This window comes from Lathamus discolor, chromosome 1, assembly GCF_037157495.1.
Source record: "Lathamus discolor isolate bLatDis1 chromosome 1, bLatDis1.hap1, whole genome shotgun sequence".
Lineage (NCBI taxonomy): Eukaryota > Metazoa > Chordata > Aves > Psittaciformes > Psittacidae > Lathamus > Lathamus discolor.
Window position 1 is genome coordinate 30,412,076 of NC_088884.1, and position 16,931 is coordinate 30,429,006.

Here is a 16,931-nt window from a genome sequence, read left to right on the forward strand (position 1 = left end):
GTCGAGTTGGGTTTAACTTTATAAAGCTGTGAATTGTGTCTGTTGAAGTGTCTGCCTTGCTGGTTTGTTCTGTAGTAGGACAAACCACAGCGAGGCTCAGCAGGGGTAGGCAGATAAGACGCTCCCCCTCGCTGGTGCTGGGCTTGGATATTCTTGTCCTTCCTCGCCTGCAAGGGCTGAGAGTTGCTGACCACTTCTAAGTGTTTTATCCCATATTGGCAGCACTCTGCGTTGTCCATCTACATGTGCCTCTCCCAAGACCTCTCTTTTGTAGTGCTGCAGATCAAATAACCTCATGTTTACCTGTGGTGTATGGAAGGCTATAGATATATTAGAAACATAGCTCTAAGTCTGGTCTGACCTCCAAAAGTCTGTATTGTTTATGTTCTGGTTTTCTGTATCAGTGCTGTTAAAACTCACAACAAACAAATCTGCAAGTCCTGTGTAGGCAAACACTTGACCACATATTTTTCTTCCCCCAAAAGCTACTTTCTGCAATGATGCTTTGTCTGGAAATGTTTCTTCTATTTGGGACTGGTGCAACAAGGAAGAAGGGATGGACCTCATCTACCTCATCTACCTCATTCTGCTGTAGCATGGCAAGGCCTGCATCAGAGCAGTGCCCCACCGGGCTGGAAGAAAACAAAAACTCTGTAGGAGCATCTCTCCCAAGGCATATATGGTCTTCAAGCACTCAACAGGAAGCATGTTTAGCATATGGCATTAGTAATGCTCTATACCATTTCATTTTCTTGCTTAACATGCTTTAAATTATCTTCATTGCATTCAGTGCTTTATCCTGATCTCTCTGAAGTTAATGGCTAAAGCTCCATTGCCTGTAATGAGGCCCAGCTGCCTGAGAATGCCTTGAGTATAATAATAGGCTAGCAAAGCAATTTGCTGTGGTCCAAGGTAGAAATCTTTCTTTGACGCAGTGTTTTTCCCTTTTGAAGGGTGTTTCCCTACAGCACCACACATAATTCTGGTTGTTGCAAAAAGAAAACTTGAAGTTTAACAGAGAAGAGAATGAACACAATAATGCTACAAGTTAATGCCCAAATGTGCATCCATAATTACCAGTTCCAAGAGCATTCACTTGAGTTAAATGTCTTGATTTTTTTGCTATCTAACTTTCTGAGGTAGGTAGACATAATCTATGTCTGTAGCATGTATTTCTCCTTGCCCTTGGAAAACTGTGGGAATGTGAAGGAGAGGAGATTGTACACTCTCCTTCATTACAAGGATGAGAGGCGTAGTTTAAGCCCTAGGAAGTTGTCTTTGGGTAAGGAAGTGTAAGTTTAAAACCAGTGGAAATCACATAATATGACCTTTTTCCAGGGATCTTGGAGGGAGATTGCATCTGGAACGCTGAGGCCAATCCTGCAGCTCTACACTAGTCTGGTCAGAGATGTTGCTTAATGACAGCTTGGCTTCATTTTGATTTTGTTCTTTGGAACTTGAGAAAGTGCCAAGTTCTCCCTGTTTTCAACAGAATAATATAAGCAGCAAAACGAATACACTGCCCAAGCCACTTCTGCATGTGAGCTCACAGGAAAACTGTGTTTAATCATGTTTATTTCAGTGTTAGCAATAAGGAAAAATATGTCAGATGTAAAAGAGGGAAAAAAAAATCATAAAGAGACATTACAATACACTCAGGAACGGCAAAGTATACCTTTGCCTTCTGGGAAGTGGAATGCTTTATAATAGAAACCACAGCTTTTGCAGAATGAATGCTTTTCTGGGGAAAAAACTTCAATTTTTCTTGACACTTGTTTTCTAAATTAAAAAGAAACAAACAAAACATTTGTGGGAGGGGGAGTTTGACTCAAGTAAAAATATTTTTTGCCTTTTTTTTTTCAAATTCATTTTATACATTTGGTTCTTTCTAACCTCAACCTCATTTAATTTTCTTGTTTTGTTATGCAGTAGCACAAAATCTGTGGTTGGGATCTTACTGCCTTTACTCTGTCAGTAGGCTGAATGTATGGACTAGGCTGTAAAATGTGAAGCATAAAGCATAGGAAAGTGCCTGCCCTGGGTAAAGGGAGCATGCAGCACAAAGTGTTTGGGAAGGACATTTAAATGTAAATCAAAAATACACTTTTTTGTTTCAGTTCAGCAACATGAGCTGCAGTATATAACTCTAAGCTGAAATGATACTTGGGAAGATCAAAGTATTAAATTTTCATCGAAAAATGGACATAGTAAGAATGTTTTACCATTTATGAATTTTTAATCATTTCAGTCTTCTAAAATCTCTTCATTATTCTACCTTTTCATATTGAAGATAATAAATGTTCAAATAATATTGGCACTGCTCTAATTTTTGCTAATATTTCTGAAAGAGTCTTATTTAGCAAAGTCCAAGTTTCTTGAGATTTTGAGTAGGAGAATATGCATTTACATCAGCTAATGTGGTGGAAGATGTACAGATGTGCTTTCTTGGTTTTACTGTTAATATTTTCACTGGCAAACTGAAGAAGAAAGCTGGGAAGATAAAAAACTCTTTGTGGGTTTTCTTTCTTTTGGCATAGATCTGCTGGTTATCATGGCTCTTGGCTAGCTTGGCTTCTTGTTGAGGATACCAGTACAAGTTGTTGTGGCAATTAATTTAGTTCTTCCTGTTATTAACTACTTCTCTTGAGAGTGGATTTGGTAGTTGTACATCTTAAGTTTGCCAGATAGCTCGCTTTTCCATGGCGCAACCATGCTTTTTTGAGACTTTTCAAATTGACATGAAAGAATGGAAGTATTGAATCTCAAATAAGCATTTGACTACATAGTAACAGGCCAGAAAGTTGGGGCTGTTCAGCCTGGAGAAGAGAAGGCTGTGTGGAGGCCTCAGAGCAGCCTTCCAGTATCTGGAGGGGGGCTATAGGGGTGCTGGGGAGGGACTCTTCACTGGGGACTGTAGTGATAGGACAAGGGGTAACGGGTTCAAATTTAAATAGGAGAAGTTTAGATTGGATATAAGGAAGAAGTTCTTTACTGTAAGTGTGGTGAGGCACTGGAATGGGTTGCCCAGGGAAGCTGTGAATGCTCCATCCCTGGCAGTGTTCAAGGCCAGGTTGGGCGAAGTCTTGGGTGAGATGGTTTAGTGTGAGGTGTCCCTGCCCATTGCAGGGGGGTTGGAACTACATGTTCCTAAGGTCCTTTCCAACCCTAACTATTCTATGACTCTATGATGTGTCATGTTATATCCTACCCATTTGACATGTTTGTTGCAGTCCTTTTCAAACTCTTTACTGCCAAAGAGCACAGGTTTCATGCTCCCAACAGCAAAGACCCAAAATATGAGGTATGCCTTAGTTCCATTCCTCCCAGCTGACTCCTCTCTGCCTAAGGTGTATCTGCTCTGAACACTATTGCTATGACAATAAAGTTGCTCTGCTGATTACTTGCATGAAAACTGTCAAGGCTACATTGAAAAATTAGGGTTAATGTATTTACCATTTATCCCTTGCCACCCTCCAGTAATAATATGCAGAACATCACTTATTCCAGAGGAACTTCATAGTAATTGTATCCTGTGGGACATGAAGACCTCTGTGACACAACAGTGCACAACCCTGGGGGCTGTAGGCTTGCAGCAAACCAAGGCAGGCGGCTGTGGGATTTTTTGTCTAGAGAGCCAAGTGCGTGTTTCTGTTCTAACAAGATATGAGTCATAGCAGGGACATGGCTGTGAATACTTATCTCTTTCACTGGGATGCATGGAGCAGAAAGAATTTCAGCATGGAAAAAGGACATGAACTGATTTGTTAAAAGTCTGCTATGTGCTAGGGGAATTTGTACTGGTATTATCTGGGATAGTTGTGCACACCAGGGACAAGAACCATCCTGTTCCTTTTTTTTAAGAACAGAAAGTGACTATGTGGGAATCAGCTGTGTGTATAAAGTATTTAACAAGCAACTAAACGACAAGGACAAGTTTATCCAACAAAAGTCATCATGCTGCAGTCATTTTTTACTGTTTGTGCATGGCTTGGCTGGTTGCTTTATCAGAACATTGGGCTCAGATGTTTGTGAGCGTTTAAAGGTAGCAAAGCATCTGCTAGCAAGTGTCTAGAAACAGGAGTCTGGAAGGGAGCTTTTTCATCTTCAGTTCCAGCTGTTCCTTTGCCCAAGCAAAACAGAAAGAGGGCACTTTGTGGATTTTTCCCCCAAAGCCGTGCCATCTCTTTCCCAATCACAGCCTGCCACAGTCCTGGTGTTCCAGTCCTTGGTCTTTCTTGCTCAATAATTGAGCATTATAAAAACCTAAAACAAGAACAAACTGCTCGCCATAAAATGATACACCTGCAGTCAGACCCTTAGTGAGGAAGCCGTTAGTTAGTTGGTGTGCTTAGCCTTTACAAAACAAAATGTAAAGAATTACAATGTAAAGGATAACCCACATATTGTATTATGGTGACCATCTCTGCCTCTGACCCATTTAGCCACCTATCCATAAAGATAAGACAAACAGATGCCACTGAGCTTTAATATTGCTCTTAGTTTAGGAATTTTGTTTCTGAAGCATGCTATTTTAATTCTTTTACTCAGTTTTCATTAGGTGTGTTTTAAATGCCAAGGATCTAGTGAATATTTCTTCTTATTTTTCTCAGATTCTTGTACATGTTGTTCTGATTTAAACCTTTAGAAATAAGAATTTTTCCTTGATTGGACCTTACAATACTGTTAAGCCATTTATTGCAGTCCAGTCATCATTCATACGGTGGAACTTAGTATAAATACTGCTTTATATTTAGTATAAACCCTACTATATTTTTCCCATATGAATCCACATTTACTCTGTCATGTCTAACTTAGAATGTCAGTCAATCTCTAGGCTATTTTGTACTTTTGTGCCGGTTTATAGATGAGGGTTGTCTGGCTTTTTTTTAATAGCATTCTGCACCAACTAAATGAGGGACTGCGCTTAAGCAGAATTATTTTGTTGCATGAATCATACATGCAAAATTAAATCACATTTTTAAACTCTCATGCCCTGTTCCTATAATAATCAGCATCGTGTATTTTGGTCTTCTTCTGCTGATGGTTCTTAGCAACTCCTGGTGCATTTCAGTCTTTATTTTTCTGTACTCTTTTTCTTTACTTCTGCTCTTCTAATCAGGACTTTCATGCTTTCTCACTCCCTTGCTCCCCAGGGGCTATAACAACCTCTCCCAGACCTGATTTGGTATCTACTTTTGGGCTGGGCAGGCCATGACACAGACACTGCTGACTCTGTGGGGCAGATCTGTTGTATAGAAAGGACTCTGAGATGAGCAGTTTGGGTGAGGAGGAAAATGTTCTGTTCACATCCACGCAGATGAATTCCCAGTCTGATGCTAAAAAAAACCCAACGGCACGTCCAATGCACAGCTGCTATATTGGATGCCCAACCTACTTAGACTGCAAAGCACCAGGTTATTTAAGGTCTTATTACTGCGGTCCATTAAGCAATCCTGTTAAGCTCTGGTTTAAGGAAGATAAGCACAAATATTTTAAAGATAAGTGGAGTTAGAAACTTTATTACTCACTCTTGTTCATCATCTAAATTATAAGAGCTGTGCCAGCTTTCACCTGACTTATGTCACACAAGGAGGAGGGAGGACTGAGTCTGATGAGGAAGAAGTGTCATTGTCAAGGCTCAATGCCTGAAGTTAAGAGTGGTCAAGTGATCGTGGGGGCTTAACAGCAACGTAACAGTGTCATATAGCATGCTGCTTAAGGTAGTAACGTTTAACCCTGTGTTCCTGTTAAAATGAAGGGAATTAGGAGGAAAGGAGTAAAACAGCATCATATAGCATGTTGCTTAAGGTAGGAACGTTTAACACTGTGGTACTGTAAAAATGAAGGGAATTAGGAGGAAAGGAGTAAAGACTAAAACAGCAGCATTGTTTTGCCACTGGGTGTGCATTAAATGATATGCCCAGGTTTCAGTGCTGTGGGCAGATCTGGCTGCTTCTGTTTGAAAAAATCATAGTAAAACTACATGATTGGAGAGAGGCAAAATCTTTACATGTAATGGGAGGCTAAAGTAAGTTTCCTCAAATTGGGAAAAGGGATGGTTGAGAGAGATATGAAAGATTCGTATAGATATTGAATGCTGTTGGTAAAGCAAACATGTTTTGCTGTTACTGGAAATGCAAGATTTTGGAGAAAGGAGGGCTTAAAAAATAAAGGGAAAAAAACTTTCACACATTATAGAATAGAATTATGGTGCTTCTTGCCACTTGAAGTTATAAAAGTACAAATCCAATTATTTAAATAGATGATTTAATAGTTCATTGATGCCTATTATATGTCACAGGCCAGTGTACTGCAAGAGATGGGAGTGTATGCAGAGGGAATGTGGGGCTCATTCTCTGCATGGCCTGTTTCTTGTACTTCAAAAGCAACTGCAGCTGGATGGTGTCAGGAAAATTAGGCTGGAAGGGACTTGGCCTTCTTGGCTGCCTGGGCACAAGTTGGTCCCCCAGGTCGTTTGCTGCCAAGCAGCTTTCCAACCACTCTTCCCCAAGCCTGTAGCATTGCATAGGATTGTTCTGACCCAAGTGCAGGACTGCCTTGTTGAACCTCATACAACTGGCCTCAGCCCATTTATCCAGCCAGTCCAGATCCCTCTGCAGAGCCTTCCTACACTCAAAGCATATCAACACTCCCTCCCAACTTGGTGTCATCTGCAAATTTACTGAGGGTGCACTCAAACCCTTTGTCCAGATCATTGATAAAGATATTAAACAGAACTGGCCCCAGTGCTAAGCCCTGGGAACACCACTCATGACTGACCACCAACTGAATTTTACTTTGCCACTGCTCTTTGGGCCTGGCCATCCAGACTGTTTTTCCCAGTAAGCAGTACTCCCACCCAAGCTGGAGCAGCCAGATGCTTCCTTATTCTCTGGTATCGCTGGAACTCATGCACTTCACAATATTTGCTTATCATAATTCATGTGTCTATATGAGCGTTTGTATTCTTTTAGCCTGAGGTAAACATGTTCAACAGCCTGGTTTTAGTTGGCATGCTTCCTTAGCTAAAATTAACACAAAAGTTCTTGCAAATGTTTAGATATTACTGAGTTATAATAAATTCCCAGTAGATAATTATACTTGCTCTCTTCCAAGCCAGCCTTCGTTTTATTTTTTAATGCTATTGTTAGTTGTGCATAGAGTAGCTGTTTGTCTTTTGAGGACAGCAGAATAAAGGGATTTACCAAACTCTTCTGAAAATCTGAACACTGCGGTAATATTCAGACCTGCTAAATAATTTATTGAGAGCACAGCCAACAATATGAAATTTTCATGTATGGGTATCAAACAGACAGCCTCACATAAGCTTGAAAGGCGTGAAAAATAAGGTTAGGCTTCAAAACGAAGGTCAATATTCTCAGGCTTGGAGTAATGAAAAGGTAATCACAATAACGTTTAATCTGTTTTTGAGGAAAACCTTATGTTGGTGCATTTCATAGAAGCATGACAAAATTTGAATTTGAAAGTTAATAAGGAGATTGGTGGTTGCTGAATAAGGACACAAAATGGTTCCAACACAGACCAGTGGTGAGCCTTGCTTCATACCTTTTGTAGCTGGTGAGGTCTAGGAATGACCATCATCCCTTCTCATATGCTCCTGGGGCTTTAGATAAGAGAAATAATACACTATGACTGGCAAACTGTTTCACAATTATTTAAGTCTAACCATTGTGTACATACCATTAAAATGTATGTTGCTGGCTGTTACGTTGTGCTACTGACTGTCATATTTTGTTGCCCAGAGATGCATTTTAACAAACATGATTTGGTTTGTGCTTCTTAAACTAGCACTATAAATGGTAATCCTCATTAATCATTATATGAAACAGCATTTAGTTGATCATTCTTTTTTGGCTATAGTATGCAATAGAATTCGGTGATTGAATTTTGACTGTTGGTGGCTTCTGCTAGGCAGCACTTTTAGAGACATAGCTGATGTACATTTTTTGTCAAACAGGTTTTGTTTCATATCCATATTATTATTTTTACTGCTTAAACTTCATTAATGCTGTTTGGTGCTCTGTGAAGTTATCAAATGGCATAACAGACGCTTGCTGATATCCTTTGGAGCTTGGTACTACAACAGTGCTTGCTAAGTTGCTAAGCATTTATAATATATTTGGCATAACACAAGGAAGAAGATAAAGATAGTCATTGTCTCTAATATCCTCAGTGAACTCTGAGTGCTAGGCAGCTTAATTCCTGTTCAGCTCCATCTGATGTGGGTGATAGTTGGTCATCTAAATACAAGTTGGATAATTAAGTTACTGTGAGTGGCTCTTGGTGAGATTCATCTGAGTTTGCCCATCTTCAGTGTTGACAACTACAGCTGAGTTTTACAGTCTAGGCTCCCTTCTAGTCAGTGAGGAGAATTAAGCATTTCTTGAGTGTGATTCATCTGGCCCATTTTAGACATCAGTGTTAGGGTGAGATTTACAGGCTAAATGGGGTGACATAAATAGATATGACGTTCTCAGGAGCTTTATATAGCAATAACACATATTCACTGGGCTACTGACTGAAACCTCCATCTCCTCCTTCCAAGAAGGCTGTCCCAGCCATGGGAATAGAGAACAACCCTTTCTCTCTGCCAGCTGGTATTCACTTTTCCCATACACAATGCAATGCCTGCTGGGCCACACACACACTGGGGTTTAAAATATTTTAGGATATTTCCTTGGGAAATTCAGGTTTGAATCTTCTTACCTAGGTGAGAGCCTTAATTACCCATCTGCTAGTTAGGAAGCAGGCTGCTGGGCCAGCAGCCAGTCTTATCCCTTCTCTGTCAGTTCTCTGGGCCGTGCTAATGTATTTGGTAATGCCAGCTGGAACAAAGCACCTCATTGCTCAACATGGCCAATTTCTGGTGGCTTTGGATACGGTCAGAAACATATTCAAGTTAGGGATTTTGGTGCATGAGAAAGGCTTTTGGGTCCAATATTGGAATCGTGTACCAGGTATCAGAGCCTGTTCACAGGCCTAGCCATTGGACTCCTCACTTCTAGTGAGATGCAGCCTTACCTTATAAATTGCGACCAATCCTTTGTAGTTTAGGAATATAAGAATAAACACTGCTTATATTGCTGCTGATGTAATTGTCACTGTCTTGTCATGAACTTTCAAAAAGTTGTTATAAGTAGTGTCTCTGCAAATAGTTCTTTCAACAGGCTGATAAGCAACTTTGCATCAATGACAAATGATGTCTGTATATCATGTTACTGACATCTTGCCACACATCTGCAATCTATTTTCAGTTCTCTGCTCATTACCAATTTAGGAAAGGAATTGAAAAGCTATGGAGACAAAGAGATTTGATGGAGCATGGGGCAGAACCACTGAAACTAGTACCATAACACAAAGCCATACCAGATCTGATTTTAAGATGTTTGGAGAACAAGGTTCAAAACTTGTGCATTTTTACTACCCTCTTCCTAAGAGCTATTGGTAACTGGAGTTATTGGTGAAGGCATCACAGGTTAGAGATGGTCCTATTCAAGGTATCTTCTGCCCACCTTCAAGAAACATTAACTGGTGTGCTGTTGTGAGTCTAGAAAACAACTGCTCAAGTGAAAATGCTTTCAGTTGTAAGACTGCTGTCCCTCACCCATGTCTGTTTAATTAACCATGCTGAAATGTCCTTCTCTTTTGTTTTCTCCTACATACCTGGGGAAAATCAATATCAATATGAATAAGAATCCCATGGGTTTCCTGCGTTTGATTTTCCTGAGGAGGTATTGTCCTGATTTCATGTGGGATGGAGTTGGTTTTCTTCCTAGTAGTTGGTATAGTTCTGTTTTGTATTCAGGATGACAGGTGTAGTAGACCTGTGATTCACACTGTTCTTGGGTATCTGCCTGGCATTTGTATTTGAAATTCCTGGATTTTGGTTTCTTTTGAAAGCAAAGTATTTCTGTGAGCCGTAACAGTCAGTTTGATGTCAACATACGTATCACTTGGTGGTTTGTTGGTTTGTTCTTTTTAATTCCTCCTTTTTTGCCAATAAGGTTCTGAGTGCAATTAATTCTAAACAGTTGCTGGATTTTTGGAACAATGCATACTCCACCATTGATTTACATAGATCAGCATGCTATTTTGAATGCATACCTCTAAAACTCTACCTGAGTATTTATAGGTTGCCTATCACTGTGGTGTCTGAACAGTGTACCTTTAAATAAGACATCAGAGGTTATTCTCTTATTACTAGCAATTTAATCTGTAGTTGACATTTCAAGGGTTGTGTGGTATTTTAAGGGTTTGGGCATAGTATTATGTGTACCTTTTAAGACAGCACTACATGACAGGATGGGTTTACACTTGTGTCACTTGTGTTTGGCGTTGCATGATGGTAGCATAAAGGCACCATTGCCTAAAAGAGGAGAACAGCTTGGGAAGGGACAAAGAACATCTTCCCTGTGTTGATTCACCTTTTGCACAAATCCTTCCCAGATTGCTGGGATTGCAGATAATAAGTCCAGAAATCCACTCTGGGGGCTCCACCTAATTTCTACTTTTAAAGTCATTGTGAACAAAGCCAGAGAGGGAAAATCTGAAACAGGAGCAACCCCAGTGTGGGGTTTTGATCAGGCCAAGTGATGCTGAGATGCAGATAGCCATGGCACATTCCTGCTGCTAGCTGTTTTAGGGAGTGTAAAGCTCTGCTTGGCACTGAATGCAGTGTGATGTTGACACTCTTTGCTGTATTTTATATTAGTCTGCATTCCTTTTTGCAGTCTCCTTTCAAAGCCACAGAACTGCGAAGGGACAGAGGCCTCTCTGGGCAGTGCCGTTGTGCACCTGACTTGTGTTACTTTGAGGCTGACATATTTTTTTAAGGCGTTAAGCAAAAGTAACCAAAACCAACTGCTTCAGTGTAAGGAATTTATTTCTTAAGAGGAAGGTTTCTAGCCATACCTCAGGTGTGCAATGATGCAATATTACAGTATCGATAGGAACAGGCTCTGACCTTCAGAAGAACCCAAAAAATGTCTGTCCTTGCTTTGATGCAAGGAAGTCTTATTTTAGGAAGTCTGTGGTGATCCCACGTCCCATATCAAAATTCCTTTCTGTTTTCTTCATGGTATACAAACGTGCAGATTCACACTGCAGCTGTGTGTCTTTACTCACAAAAACAGTATACAGAGCTTCAATGACTTTTGTCTATATTAATTCTTTCTTGAGCTCTGTTAATCTCCACTCACACTGTGTTATACCTGTATGTCTACATCTTGTAACTTTCCTTGCCTTAAAGTTTTTTCACTTTTTGACTGTCATAAACAGCAGCTGCAAATTCTGTGGAATTTCTGTGTATATCTATCAGTCCTCTTAGTGACATTTAGCTAATGCTAAAGAGCAGCTAAATTTGGTAAGACCTGTCATAGAATCATAGAATAGTTGGGGTTGGAAGGGGCCTTAAGATCATCAAGTTCCAACCCCCCTGCCATGGGCAGGGACACCTCACACTAAACCATGTCACACAAGGCTCCGTCCAACCTGGCCTTGAACACTGCCAGGGATGGAGCATTCACAACTTCCCTGGGCAACCCATTCCAGTGCCTCACCACCCTCACAGTAGAAAACTTCCTCCTTATATCCAATCTAAACTTCCCCTGTTTTAACCCGTTACTCCTTGTCCTGTCACTACAGTCCCTGATGAAGAGTCCCTCCCCAGCACCCTTCTAGTTCCCCTTCAGGTACTGGAAGGCTGCTCTGAGGTCTCCATGCAGCCTTCTCTTCTCCAGGCTGAACAGCCCCAGCTTCCTCAGCCTGTCTTCATACGGGAGGTGCTCCAGTCCCCTGATCATCCTCGTGGCCTCCTCTGCACTTGTTCCAGCAGTTCCATGTCCTTTTTATGTTGAGGACACCAGAACTGCACACAATGCTCCAGGTGAGGTCTCACAAGAGCAGAGTAGAGGGGCAGGATCACCTCCTTTGACCTGCTGGTCACGCTCCTTTTGATGCAGCCCAGGATACGGTTGGCTTTCTGGGCTGCGAGCGCACACTTAAACCGGATCTTGTTCATTTTCTCATCTACCAACAGCCCCAAGTCCTTCTCTGCAGGGCTGCTCTGAATCTCTTCTCTATCAGTGGCAGTTGTCTCCTGAGATTATCCCCTTCCTCCACTTGGCAGTTTCTCTGCCTTTGCAGTTTAGATGTGTGGACTGTACTTTGAGTATTTTGAGTATCAGTCAAAACGAAGCTGTCTTTTCAGAGACAATCAAGAGACTGTCTGTCCATCAGGAGAATGTAAGGCAATTTTTGTGCAATTAATTACACAGATGAAAAGGCTTCTACAATACTATACAGTGTGTGTAGCATATAACACTGGAAACAGTGAAAATTATGTTCATAAGAATAGCATGAGTTTCTTAGCAGTATCTGAATCTGACTATAGTTTAATATCCCCTTTGTCTTTCCTGTCATGCTGCTACCTCCACCTGTAGTATAATTTAAGCAGCATCTTTGCCAGTATCTTTCTTCCTGACCTGCTTCCTCCTCAAGACATGTTGGCTCCCAGCATTGCTGGAGGCACCGCTGTTCCTCATCCCACAGAAGGGACCAAATCCAGGGCTCTTTCAGAAACCTGTCATGGGAAGTGCGAGGTGTCTCCTGAGAGAAGCTGCCTCATCCCATCCATTCCCAAGGAAGTAACACCTCCAAGCTCCCCAGAGATGTGTGGCATTGGCAGGATGAGACCAGCCCATGTGCTCAGTTAGCAGGTCTCTATAGCAAACGTAGGCAAGCACAGCAGCGTGTAGGTGCTGAGCATGGAAAATTGAACTGAGGGCCTCATGATTCTCAGAAATACATTTTTTTGTGACCACAACCGTTGCGCAGAAAGAAGGGTAAGGCAAAGCAGCACTGGAGGCTACTTCTATGGTATTTCCCAGCCCTGATACAACCTTTTTTGATTGACCCCTTTCCTTGGCTTTTACAATATAAACTGAAGTTATCCACCTAGCCAATGTATTCCTGTCCATGTGATTCATGGGCAGGAAGGTTTCATGCCCATCATGCAAATGCTGTTCACTTGATTCAGAAGGTGGAGTAAAAAACGCATAGCAGGTTGACATAGTAGATTGACCAGCATTGTGAGGCTGACCCACGCTTCACTATTGGCTTTTGCAGGTGGTTTTGCACCAGGTCTCTCCCTCTGGTCACGGTGTGAGTGCCTCATACGGAACATCTTTAGGGTTTCCTGGGTTTTTTATCATCTCTCTGCTATTTTGCCCAGCCATGGCCCTCTCTTCCCCATCGCTGACTGTTTTTTCTCCAAAAAAGTCTCTTCTCCCTATTCCCTACACTTCTTCCAATGTTACCACTTTCTCCATCTTAGTGTGTTCACTATCCTCTTGCCCTCATGTCTGCTTTTGTATCTCCTAAGTTTAAGTTACTTGAGATGATTTTGGTCAAACTTTAGGAGCAGCTTCATTTTTGTGACATTTTGCACGTTTTTCAGCTTTTGGAGAAGTGAGATACTGCTGAATTGATATTTTTCTCATCAGAAGGCTTAGACTTCTGATAAAGACTCCTTCTTCTTCACCTTTCTTTCCAACCAGCAGACATGACTTTGTGCTTTAAAACACTGAGAAACTTGCCAGATCAAAACGTAATAGGAAATGATATCTCCACAAAGCACTTCTGCTCCAACAAAGCAATATAGCTGGACAGAAATGTATTTCATGGGACTTTTTTCAGCGAGCCCTATTAGTCAGCGAGTGCTCTCAGAGTGCCAAATGAGGACAGAATCTCCAGAAATACTTAGATATTAAGAATGAAAATGTCTCTATTGAGCATGTGTGAGCTGGTTTGGGGTTTGTTTATTTGTGTGTGTGTGTGTGTGTATAAAATACGTGATTTGTCCTAATGGAGGACAGCTTTCAGGTTGGAATAGCTGCTGAAAAGCAAAGGACACTGGAATTTTTCAGCCAGGGTAGCACAACATTTTCCTCTAGCTTCATCTCAGAAATGAATGAACTGTTTTGACTGAAATTCCTTCTCCCTTAAATAATTCACACGTTCTGAGGCAGACACCATGACGAAAAAGAAAAAAAGACCCAAAAAACCCCACAAGGATAAAAGTCGGCAGAGATCTCAGGAACTGAAAATAGAAAGAAATGTTGCATAACTTTTAAAGTAGCTGTTATCAGCTTTGACTCTAATATTTGCAGTGTGCTGTTGCCTGATCAGTAGCTATTCTCAGTGCAGCCGTACTGCTTTTTTCCAGGAAGATGTTCTCAGAACTTCTCGCTGGGCTATTTCAAGGCAACTGAGAGTTTCCTACCCATGTCTGTACCATGGGTTACCTGCTCTCACAGGTTCTTATGTACTCTCGCAAGCTTCCTTCCCATCCCTGCTGTGAGGGGTGAGACAAGTTAAGACAGGGCTGTCTGCATTCTTGAGGGCTGGCATGGGGTGCTGCTCTGTGGGGGGTGGCATTCCCCTGCCCAGTGAGGCAGTACCCGGTGATAGGAAGGACTTCTCTCTTCTTCAGTCACCCAAATTGTCCTCCTAAGCAAGTGTATTGTGGAGGATGGAGTAGAGACTGGTTGGACTTGTAGGTGATACTCACTGCTGTGTTGCACATGGGACACCATGGGGCAGTGGGGCTATGCCAGAGCCCCACTTGTGTGCCGAGGCCTGGGTGCTCTGTGCCCTTCCAGATGTTTTCCAAGGTTCAGCTGGGTCTTGGCATTAGTCTTGCTCCTGAAGTTCTAGATGTTTGGCATCAACAACATATGGCATGAGACAGTGTAAAGGCAGAAAGAAAGCCTGGGGGAGAGGATCTCAGAGGAATCTTCTTGTTGCTCTTGGAAGGGCAAGCTGAAAGTCCTCAGCAAGAAGTGCTGGTCCCTACACAAAATCATGGTCCTGTTGCTGAGCTGTGCATTAGCATAGTTTTCCTGTTCTTGGTCATTAACTTGACATGGTGTGTGTTTTCTTTCATTTTATGGGAATTTGATGTATTTCATCAGTGGGTAGAGAGAAAAATCATCACTGAGAATGTCATGATTATTTTTTTTCCTTTTGAAGAGCTATGAAATTATTCTGAAACGTTTGACATGTGTATAATAACAGCCTAATACTGTTTTTAACAAATGTGCTAGAGGCGTTGCGCAGTTTCCCAGAGGTTTAATGAGTGAGCCGTACTGTGTTGGAAATTCTTTCAACAATAAGAATTGACCTATTACATACTTATGTAAAATGGGGGTTGACAATCACACAAATATGTCCAAAATCAAATACAGGCATTGTAAAATATCACTTCTTTCCCACAGAGAAAGTGGTCACCTGTTCACAGTAGGATTTTGCATTATATCCTATTCAGTAAAGAATAAGATGCTTCCCCACAGGGAAAAAAAATGGGAGCGAAGTACTGGCCCGGTGCCCTTCTATCAATGCTTTTCACTGACTGTTTTGCCAAGTCTTCAAAAATAACGCATAGGCATATTTTTTCAACATATGTTTTGCCTCTTTGTTGGTTTAAAGGCACAAAGGGAAGAAAAGGTTCTGCATCATTTGCCACTTCATCATCAAATCCAGGAAAAAAATCTTTGTTTGCTTATTTGATTTTTCTTTTTCTCTTTATAATACTTCTATTTTTAAAAATCTAGTCACCTTTTCTGTTCTGTTAGCACATATATCAGAAGTGGCCTCTTAAAAACTGATCATATGGCTCTGAACCTGCATCTGCATTCAGGGAAGCGTGTATTACAAAACCTGAAATTTTGAATCATGGGAGCAGAAATGTTGGAGTCAGGAATTATTCAGTATACTATTGAATAATCAAAGAAAGGAAGATAATTAAACATAAAAAGTTGAAGATTAAATGGGGTAAATACTTCTCCTCTGCTCAGAACAAATTAAGCTGCTGTCAATTTTTCTATGTATTTTAGATATTTAGCAGTAAGTTTAAGCCAACATGTACCCTAGGGAAAACACTAAATGACTGTCTGGATTTAAAAGACAACCAAAATCGTTTCGCTGCTGAACGTGTGTCATCAGTGAATGGACTAGTAGTCACCCCACAGTACTTTGCTTCAGTTTCATGGTCAGTCACTGTGATGCTCCTGTGGTGTTCCCAGCAAGAGAGAACAATATGGGGAGGTGGAACGTGATTTAGGGGAGACATCAGAGTTTATCAGCAATCCCTGTCAATTTAAAGTCACTGAAGTGTCATAAGTATTGAGGGAATTCAGATTAATTCACTGTACTGAATGATGGCATTCTCATTCAAGCGCAACAGTCTACTCACAGAATGTATGTACTTACATGTACTTATAAGTACTCATAAGTACTACTTATAAATAATTACTCATATTTTATTTCTCTCTTTCAGTGACTATTTCGACAAGTACCTTCTTTGATGGCTTACTGGTAACTGGGCTCTACACCTCTACCAGTGTTCAGGCTTCCCAGAGTGTTGGTGGCTCCAGTGCTTTTGGATTTGGTAAGTCCAATGTAATTTACATTAAGCAAATCAGGAAAATGAATACTTGGTTGTACAGAGGACATCAATAACAACTTACTTGCTGAAACAGGTTAATTTAGACTGAGTAATCAGCAAAAAGTCAGTGGGAGTCAATGATATACAGAAATAATGGCTCTTCAACAGCTTTTATTTCTTCATCCACTTTCTTTGTCTTTGGCCAACCCTGGTACTAGTACACTGAATTATATGAATTTTAGGAGAGTAAAGCCTCAGCAGCTAAACTGTCTAAAATAGCCATTTCTAAATGGTGTGACATTTTGTATAAACTAGAGCATTAGGCCAAAGCCTGTAACTATTCTTGGTCTGGAAAACTGATTCTTTAGAGCTTACATCAACCTGCTTTTTCCATTCACGTAACAATAGTGTCTTCCTTAAAACCAGAATACTGGTCAAGGTATTTTATGTAACCAATTATTTTCCT

At 41.0% G+C, this 16,931-nt stretch overlaps 1 protein-coding gene across 2 annotated transcripts in view; it reads left to right on the forward strand.

Moving 5' to 3' along the window:
* Positions 1–16,931, forward strand: part of RELN (reelin) — a 289,653-nt gene that overhangs the window by 31,311 nt on the left and 241,411 nt on the right. For both annotated transcript variants that reach the window (XM_065666462.1, XM_065666471.1), the window contains exon 2: positions 16,358–16,468. In XM_065666462.1, coding sequence (XP_065522534.1) covers positions 16,358–16,468 — 111 coding nt within the window. The remainder of the gene's footprint in view (positions 1–16,357; positions 16,469–16,931) is intronic.